We start from the raw sequence: 21,304 nt of genomic DNA, 5'->3' as shown, positions 1-21,304 counted from the left end.
CGATAGCAAACAAAGATAACGATTTTATTCGAAATGTTTGTATATTTACAGAACAAGTTGTTGTGTATATATTGTAACTTAAGAATTTTATATTTAAAGATGCTTCATTATTAACGTGGTTAATTAGTGTGTGTGTGTGTGTGGGGGGGGGGGGGGTTCCAATACACTAATTCAAATAACTGATTTTCCCCACAAATCTTTTACCATATATAACTTTTACGAAAAAACGTATAAACAAAACGTCCAACAACGTTGCATGATCATTATAATTGTGTATTATTCATTAGATATTAATTTTAACCTCTTATGTGTTTCTTTAATTGATGAATTCTGGGACGTTTATATTATATATATGCGTATATACTAAGTATATACGTCCCTGATGAATTTTGAAATCTTTGTAAGTGTATTGTTATTTACTTGAGTGCTCTGTTTAACTTAAAGTGACCGACACAGTCAAGTAGCATTCGCGCGAAGATTTCCGTAGCAGATTTAACCGGAATACATGTAGCTAGGCCTATAGATTTTAGAACACGTGTTTAAGTTGCAAATGAATGTATAATATTGAAAGTGAATTTATAACATTCAAAGAATGTGTAAAAATGGTTTGATATAACTTATATTCATATGGTTTTCACGAATTAATATTAGTCACTGACATTTTTGCGTTTAATATATTTATACAATGTCCACTTGCGCCTCAACAGTATCATTTGCGTCATTAATGAACTGTACTGAGTTATAGTGTCGTTACAATTGTGATATGTAGTGTGATCACAGACAATGTATATAATTATAACATCATTTCATGTTACATGTATGCATAAATCAAAATAAACCAAAAGCTGGCTCTTTTTTTTTCAAACATTTTGCAGAAGTAATAACTTGATAATAACTTGATGTTCGCTACAAATTATTTATATTGCGATTCGACCTCCCATATCACTTGTACTTCTGTATTCGAATATTTGGGTCAGGATCTCTGATAATCTACATTACTGCATATATAGAAATCGGAGTATATTTTTCTAATTCTTTGGTCAGAAAGGTAACCTATGCAACGCACCTTTAACATGTGGCTGCGTTATTTAGCCCTCGGGGCCATTGTTTGCGTTTGTTCTTGTACAGAAGAACCTGCGAATCTCGCCGCCAACGAAGACGAAAACATTGATATTTTAGAAGAGTTAAGGTTATTACGGAAAATGGTAGTAGAAAATAGAATACTGATCACAAAACAAGAAACGGAGCTAAAGACCGTGAAACGCGAGCTCGAAGAGACAAAAAGAAATTGTCATTGTGGATCAACGTCTGATGAAAAGAAAATTACAGCCAAAAAAGTAGAAGTCCCTCAGAAAAAGGCAACGCTAATCCGTAGAGGTAAATTTTCATGCAGTGTTTTTTTTGTTTTTTTTGGCTTTATTTCTGTGCTATTAATGCAAACAATCAAGTATATGTACATGTATTATACTTTGCACATACCACTCATACAAACTTGCAAACATCACTCATACCAAGATTAACAATATATATTATTGGAAAAGTTTAAACGTTATGCTGATATATACATGTAAATAAAGGGAAAAAAAAAGGATTTCCATGCAGTTTTACTCATTTATCTGGATCCTTTCATTGTTGAATTATTGAAATAATCCGTTAACTTGACAAAAATACACCCTTTGCAAAATAAAAAAAATAGATATAAGTGCTAAACTAAATGCAAAATGTTGCAACATTCAACACAAGGCAAAATTGAATATGGACATTTAAGGTGGTATGGTACATCTATCGATATTAATGTGAATTAAATTACATTAAATTAAAATACTCTCACCGGTTCAAAACTTTCAAACTTTACAACAGGTAACCAAAAAATACGTTTAATTTTTTTTGAAAGGTAAAATTTTTTAAAACTCCCCAGCGGGATTCGAATAATTTACAGTTCCGTATATATATATATAGAAGATTATATTGAACGTTTTTCGTGTTTTCTTATTTTACTTTATATATATATATATATATATATATATATATATATATATCTAACCCACTGCGCTACGCTGTTTAAACTTTGTATTTGATTTTATTGTTCATTTCGATGATGAATAATACGACACAACATAGAGGTTTCCAACATCACCTTAAGAAATAAATCAACAAAAGACACAATGTTGCACGTATATGATCAGACTGATTATTATAAACCACTATGATAAAAAATTGAATAAGATTCATAAAATAAGTAACAGTATGTATTGGATGTTTTAGGTAGGATAATTCCCCCCACTTCTCATGATGGACCCGTTGCGTTCTATGGTTACATGTCTACTCCAATGACGAACATCGGTGGCCACCATACTCTGGTCTTTGATGTCATCAAAACTAACTCTGGAAACGGACTACATCCTACCACAGGAGTCTTCATGGCACCGAGCTCTGGATTTTACGTTTTCACTTGGACTATTAGAGAATTTGACAATAGTTACCACAGCGTGGAACTGGTCGTGAATGGACAGGAAGTCGGGGCTCTCTATCAACACGCTGGACCTGGAGAGGACGATATGAGTAGTACCACTGTGGTCATCCATGTCAATGAGGGGGAAGACGTTTTCTTGAGAACCAAAATGGATTTCAACCAAGGAGTGATTAATAGCAGCATACATGGATACTCTTCCTTTGCGGGATGGAAGCTGAATTAAAAAAATAATAATAAAAGCAAAGGATGGTTTATTTATGAAACTTTTTTAACCCTTCTGTAGTGTTGTAAAACAAAAATCCGCCTTTAAGTAGGCCCACTGGAAAACAATCTGTCTAAATAGGGAACATTTTTCAATGATATCTCATCTAAAGTTAAAATCCATTGTCATATAATAGTTTTTAAACTTAAGATTGAACATCAGTATGAACAGGAACCACAGGATAATGAATGCTTAGGATGAAAGCTGACCATGTAACACCGTCTTTAAATTCCTGTTCCTTGCGTCTGAAAAGAATCCAATAGAGGTGGGTGTTTGTTTTACATCTACATCTTTTCGATGTATACATTTTCCTGACTTTTAAAGCCACTTCTTAATTCAGACATAATTTCAATTGATTTCGAATAAACACTTCTGTCTCAAATTACTTATAAAACGAGCTTAAATGATTATATTGTCTTCCTGCTCAATGATAACGAGCATAAAACATGAAATCATCATAACAATAAAGTTATAGTATCAGATAATGAACACCAGATGACTTTACCTCTGCGATTCTTTGGTTCAAAGATTGGAAACATATCAAATAGCTTTCTTCTATGAAAGTGTTACGGGAACAATGTGTTTAAGTTTTTACATCAAAGAATGTACCCCCTTAAAAATAACAACAAAAATGCCCCATCAAAACCATGACAACTTATTTTTGAGGTGCCATCTTTTTGCTGGTTTTGTATATATTGTATACAATTTTGAACAAAATATTATTGTTCTGTAATTTAAGGATATCAACATATTGATGTTATTAAACATTTTGTGTGAACAGGTTTTGGTCTGATCTCCTTGTATTAATTTTTCTTTATTTTCGTCAATTTTGACGAATGACATATTTCATCTCTAACCAGTACGCTTTTACCTGCACTATAAGAGAAATGGACAATAATTACCACAGCGTAAAAATACTCGTCTAAGGGTTAAAAAGACATAGCTCCTCATCAACACACTGTATGCGGTGTGTAAGCAAAGATTTTCTATCATATCCAGTCTCTCACCAGAGTTTATGCTTTGCAAGCGTTCTATCCATCAAAACTAAAATCGCGCATTCAAGAAACGAATTGCTTTATTTTATTCATCCAACATTTGTCAAATCTTAACTTCAATGTACACTCCAAGTAAAATCCCAGTAAATATATTCACTCTTTGCGCAATCATTTAATATCATTTCATTGTAAGCATATATTTTAATTCAAACTCCCATTGACTTTGATCCGCCAATGCGTTTACACCACCTTGTTCTCATTATGCTATTTCGGGCTGGTTTATCGAAAACGAAAGTAGTTTTCCCCCCATTAATTTCAATATAACTACTTATCAGGTGAAATTCAATCATAGCTTAAGGACGTCTTATGTCTAATGTTGAAATACCAAAGGAGTAAGCAGTTACTTCGGTGCAGGATGCTTAAGTTCATTGGCAAAACTTATATAAACATAACGTGTTTCGTTTACAAACTGAACATTCATATCAATTGCATTTCAGGCATTAAACATTTGGGTCAGGGTCTCTGATAAGGTAAATTATCACACAAGTAGAATTATATTTCTCTTATTCTTTGGAAAGACAGAACCTAGTATATAACGCAACGTTAACATGTGGTTGGTTTATTTAGCCTTTGGGGCCTTTGTTTGTGTTTGTTCTTGTACTGCAGAACACAGAAATAATGTCGCCAACCAAGATGAAAACATTGATATTTTAGAAGAGTTAAGGTTTTTACGTAAAATAGTAATTGAAAATAGAATGCTGATTACAAAACAAGAAACAGAGCTAAAGGCCGTAAAAACGAACTAGAGGAGACAAAAAGAAAGTGTCATTGTGGATCAACTTCCGATGGAAAGAAAACTACACCTAATGAAATTGGAGCCCCTTAAGGAACACAACTCTAGTCCGTAAAAGTAACCTTCAATACACTTTTTTTGGTTATTTGTCTGCATGACAATACGAAATTACGAATATTCTTTCACGATAATTAAAATAATTCGTAGACATAGTATATGCTACTCTCTTCACATTCAATTTAAGTCGATTTTGGTTTCAGTCTGATTGCAAATGTGAAAATAGATAACTTTAGATTCATAAAGTTTAATCGTCAGTCTGTAAAAAATATTGACGTATTGTTATGTTCATAAAATGGGAAAATTATTCTTTCGGTTAAATATATGAATTATTTTCTATTATTTAATTATTTGTAATAGAGGTTGGGGTTACAGGCATAACTATAAGAAATGCAGGTTTTTGCAGCAAAATGAAATTTGAAAATTACAGCTCAGATATTGCTTTAAATAATTATTTTATATTTTTTTAAAAATCAAACTCGTAACTGTTATTGTTTAACGATACTATGACTCTGGCGTCCTCACCTTATTATTACTTAACATAAGCAAAAGAGCAACTGAAAAAAATTAATAACAAACAAGTAAGAAAAATTACCTCCCCTCATGCAAGGTCTAAAGTACATATACGTATTTATCGAATCTAAAATACTCAAAGGAATCACTTACAGAAAATAAAGGGAAAATAATCAATGCAATTGCTTTGAATGTAGTAATAAGGTATCAATCTCTAGTATTTCATACTTCAATAAGTTATTGGCCGGGCTGCCATGCTGGTATACCTGTCTACTTAAAGTCGTTAAGAACATTCAATATGTGTCGCACTAGAAAGGAATATCTGATTACCTACACATAGATACATGTACTAATTTTTGTTTCGTCTTTGGTTTACAGATAACAAACCATAAGGTCTGTCCTGATATGCGACTGATTTACAAGCAAAACTAATGTACTTTTCAAATGTTTTGATACACAAAGAAACATTGACCAATATCATGTTTGCAAAACACCCTTTAAAATGTACAAAGTATTACGTTTTAAGAATATCCGGTAAATAAAACTATCAGATAATAAACTTTGATATCTGACTTTGAAGAGGGGTGTTCTGATCTACTCTTCTATGATTTAAGATTATTTTAACAAGAATGGAGCTGATTAATCACCATAATTTATTTATATATGAAAGTAGTAACGTACTTTATCTTCGCATGAAACGAATATAAATTTTTTAGGACAACTATTGGAACTATTTCAAATAGTATGAGATTGTCGTATTAATCACCTTCTTGCCTTACACAAAAACAGCAACTATGCTACATGTATAGATAGGAAAGTAAAGATTAACCGATAAACCCTCTGACACTTTTGCATATAATGTGAATGTCTAGGGCTGTGTACTTGAAGTAACACAGTTCTTTAAAACATCCATGGAAAAAAAAACATTTTCAGTTCATACATCTTAAAGTATATTTAATGTATTACATGTAGTGATATTTAAATTTTGCAACATTGCAATCAGGTTTTGCATTGAGGTAATAATGTACGGGTATACTTTAAATATAAATTTCCGCGAAATGTTGCCAAAGGAAAAAGATACTCATGGTTAGAGGAAAGAGTTTAATAGATTTTATTAAGGTGTACCGTTTAAAAGAAAGTTTTGTTTTGAGATATTGAAAGCATTACTTAATCACTTGAATTAAATTAAAATGCACCCCTCTAAAATACGTATTGCTGTCAATTTAAAGGTGAAAATGTTTAGTGAATAAAGTTAGATAATATTACTTGTACTTAATTTCATATAATGTGTGATGATTAAAAATGGACATTAGTACATAAGGTATTTTATCAGAATTTTGTTTTATGTTATAAACATGTTAATAATCTCTACTTTGTACTTGACATAGTTGTTCTTCGGTCAAGATAATACCCGATGTTTTCAGAAGACAACCATATTTTCGTAACTATATGGAAGCTATAAAAGCATAATAATAACCAATCGTTAAGCAAGATAAATGAGATGAACAATGTGGTTAATACGTTTAGCATTTGTAGCTGCTCTTTGTTTTTATTCTGTTGCTCAACAACATCTAAAAAATCAGAATCCGACTACCGCATTTGATATAATAGAAGAATTACGAATATTACGAAACAGTGAGGAGGAAAGTAGGAAACGTATCGCTAAACATGATACCGAATTGGCGACAATTAAATCTGAATTAGATCCAGTAAGAAGATATTGCGATTGTTGGTCAACAGATAATGATGAGTTACCTGGTTTGAAAAGAACAGGAGACCCTCAGCTGAGTGAACATCGCATACGAAAAGGTAGATAATTTTTATTTTAATTTATCAATGAAATAACTGTAAGGATAAATTGTGTGACATTCACAAATTAATACATACACAATCATTTTACTAAATAAAAAAATCGTTGACTGTTGTTTTAAATGTTTTAATGGGCTATCTTTTCCTTTTAAAAGATCGAATTATTCCTCCGTCGTCTCATGATGAAACCGTTGTGTTTGACGCCTACATGTCCACAAATATGAATAACATTGGTGGGCATCAAACTCTTATATTTGATGTCGTCAAGACTAATGCTGGAAATGGGTTACATCCAACTAAGGGAGTATTTACAGCGCCAAGTTCAGGTTTCTATGTCTTTACCTGGACAATCCGACTACACCACAATAGCTTCCACAGTATTGTACTTATCATAAATGGACAAGAAGTTTGTACCCTCTACCAATACGTAGGACATGGAGAGGATGATATGAGTGGTACTACTGTTGTCATCCATGTCAATGAGGGTGAAGACGTCTTTCTGAGAACCAAAAGCGATTTCAACCAAGGGTTGATACACAATAGCCCACACGGTCGATCTTCCTTTGCTGGATGGAAATTGCATTGATTAAACAAATTCTCACTAATAAATATTGGGAAAAGTTTGCCTCTCTCGTAAAGTTTTAGTTAACATGCTTTTATACAAAAGATATCCTATCCTAAAAATGCCTAGAAAGGACTGTTTTGATATGGTCGAATATCTACCCCAATTTTAACCAATTTTTAAAAAGTATCTTATAAATACCGGTATCAAATTTTAATAAATTATTAAACAGAAGATGCCTATCACTTTAATATTGAAATAAATCCTCATTGTTTATTAATTGTTTATATACGAAGTAACCTAAATTGGCTGATTTCCGTAATTTTGACAGCAAATGAAAATTTTGTAGTTTTTCCTCATATTTTGCCCCTGGAAGCATATATATAGCGTAGCTCGCTCAAGTATGACTTTTACATATGTTTTTGTTAATATAATTATACACATCATTCTTGAAAATGGTACTCGAGCAAGCAAGTGTTCGATATTTCCTAGTCGAAAAACCACCAAAAAACACCTATATTGTGCTTGAAAACATTTATTTTTAATTTATCAAAATGCAGGGGGTGTTAAGGAAGTACATGGAATCCAAGTTACATGTTATTCCGTGAATTCCAAAATTTTAGTTATTATGTACACATTCCAGTATTTGACCAACGAAACGTATACAAATAACAAATAAAAAATATACTAAAGACAATTTTTTCACAAAAAAGATAATAATACGTAGATTTACACATTGATGACGTCATGACTGAAAGTTGAATGTCGTGTAAATTTGATCGGAGCGTTGTAAACAGATTCAAAATATAGGTAATCTAGGGTCACTTATAAAATATTATGGTGTGATTTGTTGAGCAGTGAACATAGGAATACTGGGAGAGATGTTAATTGTATCAAACATTCGCTAAAAGGTATGTAAATTTGCTTTCATTTCTCGGCCAGACTTTCCTCTGTCGTTGTTTACGATATAAAAATCCGACTAGAACAACACATCCCCGTATACATTGAACTTCAAATTTTACACTTATAGATAGATTGAATAATGCTTAAGTTAAAAAGTGCTGCTAGAATCCTATGTTTTGAGTTGTTTTGATGCAACATACCGATTTCCATGCAAACTATATAAAAGATGGGAAGGTTTTTCGAGAACCGGATGAATCAAGAATAGGATTCTAGCAGCGGTTTCAATCAAACTGAGATGTTTTGCCTTCACTTGGTATGTTTATTGTATTTTGGAAACCGCGGGGTAGTGTTGTTCTAACGTTATCTCATTTAATGTTAAGGAATATACGTAAGCTATTTATAGTTGCCACGTGATAATGCACCAATCTAGCAGTAATGTACGACCCGATTTTATTGCATTCACTGATCTATTTTAAAGGATAATACTAAGTTTTTGATCTGATTTAAATTAGTTATTCAGTCTCACGATTTTGAATATAACAGTCAAAACAAGACGCTAAATTGCCCATATGCTTCCTTAACACCCGGCGAATAAGACAGTCTTCATGACGTTATTTCTACATTATGACGTCATTGTAGTGATAATCTTATACACACTTATTTTTTATATGATTTTAACTATCTTCAATCTTAATTTAAACTTATTTATAAAAACTTTAATTTTGGGGGCAAAAAATCCATAACACCGCATAGGGTCATTTAAAAATGATTAAATGGATGCACCAGTTTTAGTCCGGCTGATTGGTGAAAAAATTGCTCACTTGATGAAGAGAGCACCAAAGGCACGGTGGTATGTTTATAGGTGTACTTAGCAATATTAGCTATGGACCAACTCTCAAAAATTAATAACTTTGGAAGTTCTTATATTCAAAATGATAATTTTTGATATGGCCGTCATATTCAAAATGGCCTCATTGTAAAATACCTGTTAAATCTCCGTTTGTTTCAAACAATACTACTTTAATTTGATGATAGTTCAAAGTACAACAGAATTTACAATTGTGAATAACTTGGGAGCCTTAATTCACCCCTGCGAATGTGTTCGGAATGTTTTCTTTATCGTTGCTAAGTATGTAATAAATCCAGAGGTGCTCAAATGAAAGTTCACGAGACTTCACCGAGATTTGTTTAGTTTCTGTGAAATTTCGAGCGGAAGTAAATTAAATGTGTTTGGTTAATATTCTCAAAATACGTAAGAACTTGTCGTTTTTCATATCCCTACTTGGATTTATGTTAAAACATGAAAACCTTTTAAGATGCAAGTCTTTTTTCACCATCTAGCGGTTATTTACATTAAACGAAAATATTCAGAACAGAGTTATCGTTCGTGTTCAACCACGTGTAGAGTGGTTGAACATATAAACATTGGGTTGCTTAATAAAATCATAGCCATGTTTGATGCTTGTGGTGTACAATACTATGTTTTTAGAAAAATAATGGGTGTCTGTTTTGCATAAAAACTTTGTATATCGAGCCATTTTCAAGGAACATTCTGCATGAAATAGTACAGTCTGTTTCACTATTGATGGTATTACTATAGGCCAGGCGCGGATCGAAAATTAATCCTCAGGGGTGATCTCTACAAGAATGCTAATTGTTGCAACAGCAGACAAGAACTATTTTTGTATTGTCACATTTATTTCTATAACACATTTTATCAACCAATTAATGAAGATCAAGTTTAAAATCAATAAACCTCTAGATTTTATATTTGACTACAATTCTATGATTCTATGAAATACACTATAAACACGAGGCATGATTTTTACTGCGAAACTGAAAAGGTCAAATAAAATCACGTGGTCTAAAATTTAAATGACAATAACATTTGCAGGGGTGTAATTGATAAACAAATTTGATCTTTCAATATGGTTGCAATATTTTCTCTGACTGGTTTTATGTAAAAGTTTTCAATGAGTTCATTGATGACTGATATGAGGTGAAAATGTTTTACATATTAATGAATTTATTTAACTAGAATATCAAAAAACTGATAAAATGGACTTAAATATCAGTTAATCAAAAAATTAAGAAAAAACTGCATTGCTAATTTTTTGAATAGGTGATGTACATGTACACTTATACAAACATACAAATATAATATCACATAAAAAAACTTATAAACATAAACAGTAAAAGAACAATAAAAAACAATAAATAAATAGTTAACATAAGTTCTATCAACAAAAAGCATGAAACGCCATTGCGGTAAAAATTATAGAATGTTTTTGAAGTAGCTAAATATTGTAGGCTATTTACCTTGGAATAATGTCATCTTATTTCAGGCGATTTGACCAAAACAATTGTGTCTATATAACCTTTCTAATATATTGTAGATATAAAATTATATATCACTATATTATAGATATGTTAAAAAATAAAGAAAAGATAATCGCCCAACTTCTACTCTCGGATCTACTATCATTACATGTCTAATTTATTGGTGGCCATCATATTCTGGTTTTTGATGTCATCAAAACTAACTCTGGTAATGGTCATCATCCTACCACAGAAATCTTAACGGCACAGAGCTCTGTAGCTTATTGATATAAACTGTTGAAGATATGAATTTATTTGGTTGGAAAGTACTACTAATGAATTTAAAGAAACAAAAGAATAAACTTACAATTACACAAAGCAAAACTGCAAAATAAATCACCAAAATTCAGTCACAAAAACAAACAATTAACCGTTTTTTATTTTGAATAAAACCGACGGTATTGTCAAATTCTGGGATAGCCATGTGTGAATCTCTGTTCTAAGCAAGTTGATACATAGGCAATAACGCATATAGATATTGCATGTAAACCAGAGATGGAAAAATGGTAATTTGTTATGGTAATTGAGTGTAATTAATAGCAAATTTTGATGTAATTGAAAGTAATGTCTAATTGACCTATTTTACATTGGGTTGTAATCACGATGTAATGGTAATTTGATCAATTACTTTAAAAAAAAGCATGCAATTCAAATTATTTTTCAACTAATTTTAATTACACACTGATGATTGTGTATATGAATAGGAAAGCTGTCCACTGGTACAATCAATTTCTTTTAACTAAAAATTTAATTACATGTATTTTATTGGAATAATCAATGTTTCCAAAAATTAGTTGAGTTTGATTTTTAAAAACTCCGTTTATTTTACAAATTAGTTCAATGTTATTTGAATTGAATAAACTATTGAGTCATATTTTTTTAATTGCCAGATTGCTGAGAGCTATGGCTTCATTGGCTTTTTAATTTCTACTGTTTAATGTAAACATTAACATTACTTGGTAAGAATAAATTGTGCACACATTCTACACAAAGTAGCCGCTGCGCAAATTTAACACATTCTGAAAATTCCTAAAAATATTTTTAATAAATCCGAAAATAATTCTTATAAATCTTCGAAAAAGTGCTTAATGATACACTTTTAGATAGCCTATCAAAAATTTAAGATTAACGTAAATAAAATATATTTCAATCAAACCCGTGATAAGAATCTCACAAAGAATCAATGTTCACTAAAACATTTTATAAATGAATCAACCAACTTATTAATAAAGTTTCATAAATTTTTGACCACTAAATAATATTTTTGCATAAATGATTTTTAAGATTTCTTAAAATATTTTATGCATATTGATGATTTCTGTTAAGTTCGCGAGAGTTATCTTTCCTGCGGTATTGTCAACGTTATACAGCATCTTCATATATGGACACAAAATCAACGTCGTCGGAGGTAACCAATGAATTTATTCCGCGGTAAAATCTTGGGAGCGTCATTTTAATAGCGTGGGTTCTCACTTCTTTCAGGACGCCGATAGCTAAGCATTAAAAATTTTCAAAGCGACCTATAAACCACCTCCACCCCTCCACCTTCCTTTTTTATGAACATGTTTATAAAAAAGAAAAATTCTTGTGTATTTTCTTTTTTCTTTATTAAGCATGGCGCTTTCAGACCACAAGGATTATGTTTTTCATAAATTATCTAATCAATCACATCATTGATTACATCAGTAATGGGAGTTATGGATTAATTTAGTTGTAAAATATTATGGGTAAAGAATTAAATATTCATAATTTTATGATTAATTTTATGAACTTATTAATTATTGTTATATAATCATCTATTGTCATTTTCCTGATTATTTCAAACCAAATTTGGTTAACAATAAAGTCACAAAAGTGGCAGAGTGCAACATACCTATGTGTTATGTGATGTTTTACTGTACAAAAATGAAGGGCTCAGGTGGTTCAATTTCGAGCGGATAGAGGTTAATTATTTCACGAGTGAGAAATAATGCTATACGCAGTAATGGTATACTTTGAAAATTATCAATTATGGATAAAATATTTTAAAAAAAAAACCCGAAAGGTTTATTTAACACAGACATCAAAGGCAAATGACGCAAAGAAACATTTCACGGGAACTCTCGAAATGTTGCAAATAGTACTATGTTTTCAATCCCTCTGCATTGAGTAGGAATTACATTTTCAAGGATTTACATGTATATATTATCTTTCATGTATATCAGATCAATTGTTTTAACGGATAATAAACTTCATTAAATATTGATTTTTGGATCAATTATGGGTTTGGTTTGCTCATTTCATAATAATTACTGCCAATTTTATAATTGGTATTTCAGTGATCACAAACAATCAAAATTTTATAATTGGTATTTCAGTAATCACAAACAATCAAATTAGAGATTGACTACGTCCATTAACAAATCTTGCATAACTAATACATAATATAAAAAAGGAATAAAATCATTGATCGATCGTCGATTGTTCTTTTTCACCACGCGAGAGCAACGGAAGATTTATTTGTTGCTTTGCAACGAACTTTCCTCGTTTATTTTTTTTTTTACATTATAATTGGTGATGTTTGAAATGGGTAGTAAACTATTCACACTGAATTTGATAGAAAAGTAAAAGTAAAATTTATAGGTAATTATGATTTATAGTAATCCATATAAATTGAACCTGACATTTTTTAGTTTTTTTTAAGGTCAATGTACCTGATAGTTTTAGAGGACAACCATATTTTTGTAGCAATTTAAAAACTTCAAAAGCATTACGATAACATTTCCAAAAGCCTGATCACCTTTTCAAAATTTATGCATAAAATCTGTTTAATAATGATGGTTTTACATTTTAAAAGTTTTGTTTTAAGATATTGATAGCATTACCTCTAAAATACACATTGCTGCCAATTTAAAAGGTGAACATGTTTAGTGAATAAGGTTAGATAATTGTACTTGTACCAAATTTCACAATGTAATAGGCAATAATTGAAAATGGATATTAACCCAGAAAGTATTTTATAAGAATTGTTTTTTTTCTTTTTCGGTCAAGATATATACCCGATGCCGTCAGAGAACAACAATATTTTCGTATATGTAACTATATAAGAGTTATAAATGCAAAATGATAACCATTCGTTAAGCTAGATAAATGGGTGAACAATGTGGTTGATACGCTTTGTATTTGTATCTGTTCTCTCTTTGTTTCTGTTGCTCAACAACATCCAAAAACTTCAGGATCCGGCTACCGCATTTGATATAATAGAAGAATTATGAATATTGCGAATGATAGAGATGAGGAAAGTTGGAAACGTATCACTAAACATGATACTGAATTGGCGGCTATATATTAAATCTGAATTAGATGCAACAAAAAAAAAATTGCAATTGTTGGTTAATGGATACTGTTGAGTTACCTGGATTGAAATCAAAAGGAGACCCTCAGCTGAATAAAACTCACATCTAAAGAGTAAATCAGTTGAATTTAAAATTTAAATGAAATAACGGTAACGATAAATTTTGTTACATTCACAAATTTATACAGACAAAACCATTTTACTTATTATAAATAAAACGAGCTATCGTTCGAGCAATGTTCTAATGTACTACCAATCGTCAAGACTAACACTGGAAATGGGCTACACTCAACAACAGTGAAGAGAAGTTGGTATCCTCTACCAATACGTACATGTAGGACTTGGAGAGGATGATATGATATTAACGTTGTTATCCATGTCATTGAGGATGAAGATTTTTTTCTGAGAACCGAAAGTGATTTAAGGTACTTCATTACACCGATACTTATATTTTTAAAGACACTACGTCACAAGATGGCGATTTAAATGTTTTGTTAAAGTGTTTGTATCAATAGATTCAGATGTATATCGTCATAGCTCAGTGGTTAAAGTATCATGCTTGTGAACCGCAGGTCATGAGTTCGAATTCACCTGGGCTTTTGTTCATGTTTACTGAATGACATTTTTAAAAATATAATTTTTTATCTAAAATTGCACATTTCTCCGCCTGTTTGACATATATACTTATTATCCATCATGCTTTCTATCATAATAAAGCAATTTTCTGCCGATTTGAGAAACAAATTTCAAGGTGTAGTGAGGAACCTTAAACCAAGGGATGATAAACAAAAGCCCACATGGTTAATCTTCTTTTGCTGGAAGAAATTTGCATTGGTTAAAAAATCCCTCACTTATAAATATTGACACAAGTTTGCTTCTCTGTAGAACTTTAGTTAACAGGTTTTTATGCAAAAAATATCCAGATGACTAAAACTGACTATTTTTGATTTAGTCGAATATCTGCTCCAATTTTAACAAATTTTTAAAAAGTATCGTATAAATATCAATTTCGATGCCTTTCATTTTAATCTTGAAATTGGTCATCAAAGTGCATTAGTTGTTTGTCTTTGAAATCATCTAAATCGGCTCACTCCTGCTATTTTGAAAACGAATGAAAATATTGTAGTTTCCCTTCATATTATGCCTTCGGACGTATAGAGCGCAGGTCTTTTGTTTATATATTTATACACATAATACTTGAAAATGTATTAAATACTTAAGCAAGCATGCACTCGATAATTCCCAGTTGAAAAACCATCGAAAAACACCCATATTTTGACGTCACTGTGGTGATAATCTTTTACAGACTTATTTTAAATATGATTTCAACTATCTTCCACCTTATCTTTAAAGTTCTTTATAAATTCTATTTTTGGGAAGAAGAAATACATAACTATTTATAAGAACGATAATATTAAAGGAAGGAATTGAATAGCTATACTTTATATGAATAAAGAGCTTCACGGTTTATAAGGTGTAAACTACTTTTACACTCTACAATTATTTATTGTAGAAAAAAAGATCATTCTACCTTTAGAATGACCTTATACAAATTCAAACGCGACGTTCGGCGTTACATACATTCCACTTTAGTCCTACAGTGACGCAGAACCATTTTTTACGATATAAACTAAAACTTTTAGCCAACATGAAAGCACGTTACAACTATCATTAAATCAGTTCACTTTTCATTGGTAATTTGCGCACAGTAATACCAAACAAACACATAACATAGTTTTGAAAGTTTGGAGGGGGCAGCCTTATCAAAAAATGTTGAATTCTACAAATAGTGAAAATCCTAATCTGTGGGGGGGGGGGGGGGGGGGCTGCATAGTATTCCTTTTTTACCTTCAATTTTAATGTTGATTTACTCATGTACATGTTCATTTATTACATTTACTTTCTCCCACAAAAAAGTTGGGGTGGGGTGGGGTGGGGGGGAGTTCCTGGTGATTTAATATCTTATAAGTAATCTTTATATATATAGATTTACTTGTTATAGAAAAATGTATGCTGCAAGGAAATATCTGAAGGGGGAGGGGGGGGGGGGCAGTTTGGTATCTAAATTGGTAGAATGGTGCCTGACTAACTCACCAAAAACTTGTATGGCAAAAATTTACCATATTAATGCTACTGATGTATGTCATATTTACAGAAGCGAAACATTTTTTTTTATTCTATATAGTACATTTAATTGGCATCGAATAACAGCATCATTAAGAGTTGATACTGACTGACTACGATGGAACTGTAATGTAAGCTCACGATCTACAACTGTGTAAGATTTGCGCATGTGTGACGATATAAAAGTACGCCACACGGAAACGTTCTACAATGATTGAGAATTTTCGTAATATGATTGCCTGTATTTTAATTTGTTTAGTTTCGTCTTTCATTAGATATTTTTTTACCAATGCAGTGGTTGTCGTATATTCTTCAAAGCGCGTTTCTATAATCATATGCGGCCAATGTAGCGTATTCGGGCGAATAAGACACATAAACGCAGTGAAGCATGATTGGACACGGTGAAAAAAGAATGGTGCCCTTGACGTTTTATAAGGTGTATGCGTTAAGTGTAACAATAAAAATGAGAAAATAAAATGGCAGTGTTCTGATATTACAGTTATTGGAGATAAATGGAAATAATGTGTATTCATGAATTCAAGTCAGCTTTAAACACGCTTTGATTTTAATCTTTTTAGCATGGTACATGTTTATTTATATATTAGCAATGCTGCTACATGTATAACTGTTGAACATTACTAAACTATTTAGTTTTTCTTAATCAATTGTCACAATAACAATATTACACAAAGTAACTTAAATAAAAAATAACTAATATCAATGTAAATATACATCAGTAGCATCAAACTCTGAACACTTTGGAAAGTTCTTTGGTGTTCTGGGTATATACGGGAATGACTCGTTTAATAATAAAGCCATTCCTTGTAGCGAATGTATCTCGATATGACAATGAATAATCCAGATTCCTGGATTATTAGCCTTGAATCGTATAACAGCATAACCACCGTCTGGAACAATTATTGTATCTTTACGAGGAGGGTACCTTAGTTCTTGCCCTGGTATGTTACCATTTAACCAAGATTGGTTCCGCCAGGTGGCGTTTTTACAGAAGCTGTAGTCATTGCTTCGTTTTTCCCCTCCACTGCAATCGATATCACTATTTTGTTCCTCGAGAAAACCATACTTTTCGTCAAATGTAGCGTATCCCATTTTGATGACGTGAAATGAATGCCCATGCATATGAATAGGATGAAACCAACCAGCTCCCAAACCAAGGTTTGAGAGAACCAGCTGCACAGTATTGCCGTGTTTAATTTGTAGAGAAAATGTGCATTTACATTCGTTATCTTGCTCACACATGCTCGAACATTGGTTATCAATTTTATGTGCTTGTGTTAATGCTGTCACACCAGGCATTTTAAAAACATTTCCGTTTACAGATGGGTGTTTACCAGGGAATCCAAAATTCAAAAAATGTTCTTGAAACCTTCCAGGAACATATGGAGGTGCAGGGTCGTATTCTCGGTCTGATTTTAAGTGATCAAACGGAATACACTCTATTCCTGTCATAAATCCAAATGCAGAAAACGGACAATTTAATACACGACATGGATCATATTCGGTACAGACACCTCGTTGCGTGGTTGGTTCAATATCATCAGCACCATCATATCTCAATATCGCCTCTGCTTCAGAGTGACGTTTGTTCTCCAATGTTTTTGCACGGATCCAGTAGTTACCCACAGGACGTATAGTTTCTAGTTGAAAATCGAACCGTTCGCCGGGATTGATAACGAATGATTCCACAATAATCGGTTGAATGGAGTATCCATCTGATTCTATTACAGTCAAAACATGGCCGTCAACAGATATCCGGAATGGAAAGTTTGCTCCGGTCGCGAGTACTCGGAATCGATAGGTAAAGCCCCTTCTCACATTAAAGATTTCTAAGGGCGCACCATTATGGTGTTTTGTTGATTGGTCATAATAAAAACGCCCTTTACCATTAATTAAAGCAGAATGAAAAACCATATTACTGAAAATCATTCCGTCGTGAGAACTAGATGAGGATATAGGAGATCTATTTTCAACCACTCTGTGTTCATGAAGCAACGTTTGTTTCAGAGAATCATGATCATGGTTCCACTCCATCACCTGCATTATATGTTCTTGAATAGGATTACGTTCTCTCTTTCTAACAATAAAAGCTCCAGCCAGTCCATTTGATCGCTGAGAACCCGAATGCGAATGATACCAGAAACTACCCCTTGGATAAGCCTGGAATTTGTATGTAAATTTTTGGCCTGGTAAGATAGGACACTGAGTGATAAACGGTACACCATCCATGTAAGGTGTGTTATGCTGGTGAAGGCCATGCCAATGTATCGTCACTGAATCCGAATGCATTTTATTTATGACGTGGACTTTAACAGATTGTCCTTCGTAAACAATTATATCAGGTGCTGGCAGCGATCGATTGACAACTGTAACCATTCGCGGCGTCTCCCAACCATCAGCTGTTATAACATCTTGATTTGGTATGGGTTTCGCCATTGTTGTATTTTTCACGTTATACTGATAAATGTGTCTATTAGAAACAAACACTGCAGAAAACCGTTCGTGAATCATTGTTAGATAATTCTCCACAACTAATGTAGTTTCACATTCTGAACTGTCCGGGTCACAAATATAAGACGCTACCTTTGGAAAGGCAATCGTTGTGTACACCCACAATCTAAGCAGGCTCAAGACCTATATCAATGTGAAAAATATAAAATAAGTGAAGCTAAACCTCATGTTATAATACTAGTAATCCAAAATTATTGAAATGTTACAATTGAATTAATTCTTAACGAATGGAAAAAATTCAAAGAAAATGAAATTAAGTAACGTGCATATCAAAATTGTACAAGAAAACAAAAATTGTACAAGAAGTTTACAAACCTGGTTTTGTTTAAACGCATACATTTCACATAACCTCGTTTAACCACGATTTATCCAGAAAATAACACTAACACTGAAAAAAGAAAAAATAGAAATTTCTAAATCACCTTTTGTATAACATATTTTGAATAACCAAAAGGTTGATATGCAAGCTTATTAAGATGTCAATATAATGCAGTCCTTTGTCCAACATAGACACGAAAATAAATGAAAATATGCAAATAGGTCAAACGCGTTCACTCGTTAAAACAGTTGAATTAATGAACAAACCATTTATATCAATACCTTTTTATAAATTAAACTCGAATAAATTTTTCCCTGAAAGAAGAAGAAGAATATAATGTATATTAGAGTTTCATAACATGTTTAAATTTGCATAAGCGCCGGAACCGGGAGGAGAGGTGGGCTGTGAGGGGCTAAGTAAGACATAACTATAACCATTTTTTTCCCTTTTTGCTTCTTATAAGTCTAGCTCCCTCACTTTCAGTTTGCCTCCGACGACACTGATTTGATTTGTTTATTTATATAATTGGTGATATTTTAGAATAACATGAATCATAGTCTATTTGATAAAAATGAGCTAAAGATTTAAAAAGAAAAAAAGACGATTACTAAGATTTAAGATTTAAATAGGAAATTAGTATTGAGAAATATGAATTTTGTTCAATAAATACAAAAGGTTAAACTTGATTATAAGATTTCACTAATTATATGATTTTTTATAACAATTTTCTTCTTTTGAAATATCAAAATACTTTTACCTCGATATGTTAGAAGTATCCCTCTATGGCATTTGTATGCATATTATATCACCATTCTAATTAACGCCAGATAAATTCCTATATGGAAATATCTATCAAACAACACAAAGCTTATCCAAAGATCCAACTGTGATTTAAAAGAGAAAATAAAACAAATGTTTTTCTAATGACCGGTGAAACATTCATTTGAATACAAACCATCGTGACCCTGTGATTGCTTAATGCCGCTTTGGTGCAGTAAACCTGATCTGAATTTAATAAAGACGACAGCAGTTTACCAACTGTAAAAAACCAAGCCATGGGTGACATTTTGACGAGTAATGCATATTTCTATATCCATGTATTTTGAATTTGAAAAGTTGCTTAATTAAGTATTCTTAAAATTCTTTTTATTTTTTGTTGTAAGATTCATACATTTCGTTTAAAATGAATATATTTGTATACAAATTAAAAAAAAATATACGTATATAATTTTGGGAATTTGAGAGCATGCTCAACTGTTCTTTCTTTGTAAGTATTATACATCGATCGTTAAGATAATTCAAGTCTAATTCTTTGTAATAAATATGATGTATTAATTCATGCTTGATTTGTGTCCTGTCATGTAGTTAACATGTATTAAAAAAAACTTGACGACTAGAATCGAAGAGGTTTAGAGGTATTTGAATGCTTTAAAACTATGATCAATGTCCACACATGTAAATCAAAACCATTCAATTTTGACGTTTAAAAATGTAACCTCTTTGTTGGTACTACGCATTTTAGTATAACATTATCTGTTGAAAACATTTCTGAACATTTGATCAATTGTATGTATAGATAGATAGATAGATAGATAGATAGATAGATAGACACACACACACACACACACACACACACACACACACACACACACACACACACACACACTATATATATATATATATATATATATATATATATATATATATATATATATATATATATATATATATATGATTTGATTTACAACTGTTTAACAGGTACATTGTATGAGAAATAGTACTGAATTTATATCGAAGCCTTACTTATTCAATTTTTGTTTATGAATAATTATAAGACACATACACCATTCCATAACAAAATCTTGCTGTGTAACTTTGCTAATTTGCAATGAAAAATGGATATTTATTCTCGTAAGACTTGACACTGAATTGCTTGCTTTGCATTTGATAATCTTTTACTGACTTTAATTTATGGAGACCACCATAAATATCAATTCTCCTTAGACACAAATTTACATACATTATACACATGAAATAAAAGCTATATAGGTCAGATAGGAGCTCCTAAGATACATGTTAACAGTTGATTTGACGTTATCTTATTGATACTTTGATGCGGCTAACAATAAATAGTGGTTTTCATTACATTTGAAAACTTCGATCATCCTCCCTTTTTTTCAACTTGTTTATAAGTTAAAATTTCTATCAAGTCAAAAGTTTGGAATTTCATTATCATTTTAATGTGCATTTAC

At 31.6% G+C, this 21,304-nt stretch overlaps 2 protein-coding genes and 1 pseudogene across 2 annotated transcripts; 2 read left to right on the top strand and 1 right to left on the bottom strand.

The window, feature by feature from the left end:
• Positions 1-1,006: 1,006 nt before the first annotated feature.
• Positions 1,007-2,712, top strand: LOC128160578 (heavy metal-binding protein HIP-like). The gene is made up of 2 exons (XM_052823912.1): positions 1,007-1,377; positions 2,266-2,712. The coding sequence occupies exons 1-2, from the start codon at positions 1,056-1,058 to the stop codon at positions 2,694-2,696; spliced, it is 753 nt and encodes a 250-aa protein (XP_052679872.1). The 5' UTR covers positions 1,007-1,055; the 3' UTR covers positions 2,697-2,712.
• A 1,594-nt stretch (positions 2,713-4,306) lies between these two features.
• LOC128161790 (heavy metal-binding protein HIP-like) lies at positions 4,307-7,548 on the top strand (annotated as a pseudogene).
• A 9,307-nt stretch (positions 7,549-16,855) lies between these two features.
• Positions 16,856-19,342, bottom strand: LOC128160481 (uncharacterized). The gene is made up of 2 exons (XM_052823811.1): positions 19,049-19,342; positions 16,856-18,856 (listed from the first exon to the last, which is right to left on the bottom strand). The coding sequence occupies exons 1-2, from the start codon at positions 19,070-19,072 to the stop codon at positions 16,922-16,924; spliced, it is 1,959 nt and encodes a 652-aa protein (XP_052679771.1). The 5' UTR covers positions 19,073-19,342; the 3' UTR covers positions 16,856-16,921.
• Positions 19,343-21,304: the final 1,962 nt, after the last annotated feature.

Source organism: Crassostrea angulata, chromosome 8 (assembly GCF_025612915.1).
Source record: "Crassostrea angulata isolate pt1a10 chromosome 8, ASM2561291v2, whole genome shotgun sequence".
Classification (NCBI taxonomy): domain Eukaryota; kingdom Metazoa; phylum Mollusca; class Bivalvia; order Ostreida; family Ostreidae; genus Magallana; species Magallana angulata.
The sequence above is the reverse complement of the archived record's forward strand: the minus strand, read 5'-3'. Positions and strand labels throughout refer to the sequence as shown.

Coding starts and splice junctions, on each gene's coding strand:
- LOC128160578 (XM_052823912.1), top strand. CDS start 1,056: ATGCAACGCACCTTTAACATGTGGCTGCGTTATTTAGCCCTCGGGGCC. Junction 1,378..2,265: donor GGCAACGCTAATCCGTAGAG/GTAAATTTTCAT, acceptor TGGATGTTTTAG/GTAGGATAATTCCCCCCACT.
- LOC128160481 (XM_052823811.1), bottom strand. CDS start 19,072: ATGTATGCGTTTAAACAAAACCAG. Junction 18,857..19,048: donor ATGCGTTTAAACAAAACCAG/GTTTGTAAACTT, acceptor ACATTGATATAG/GTCTTGAGCCTGCTTAGATT.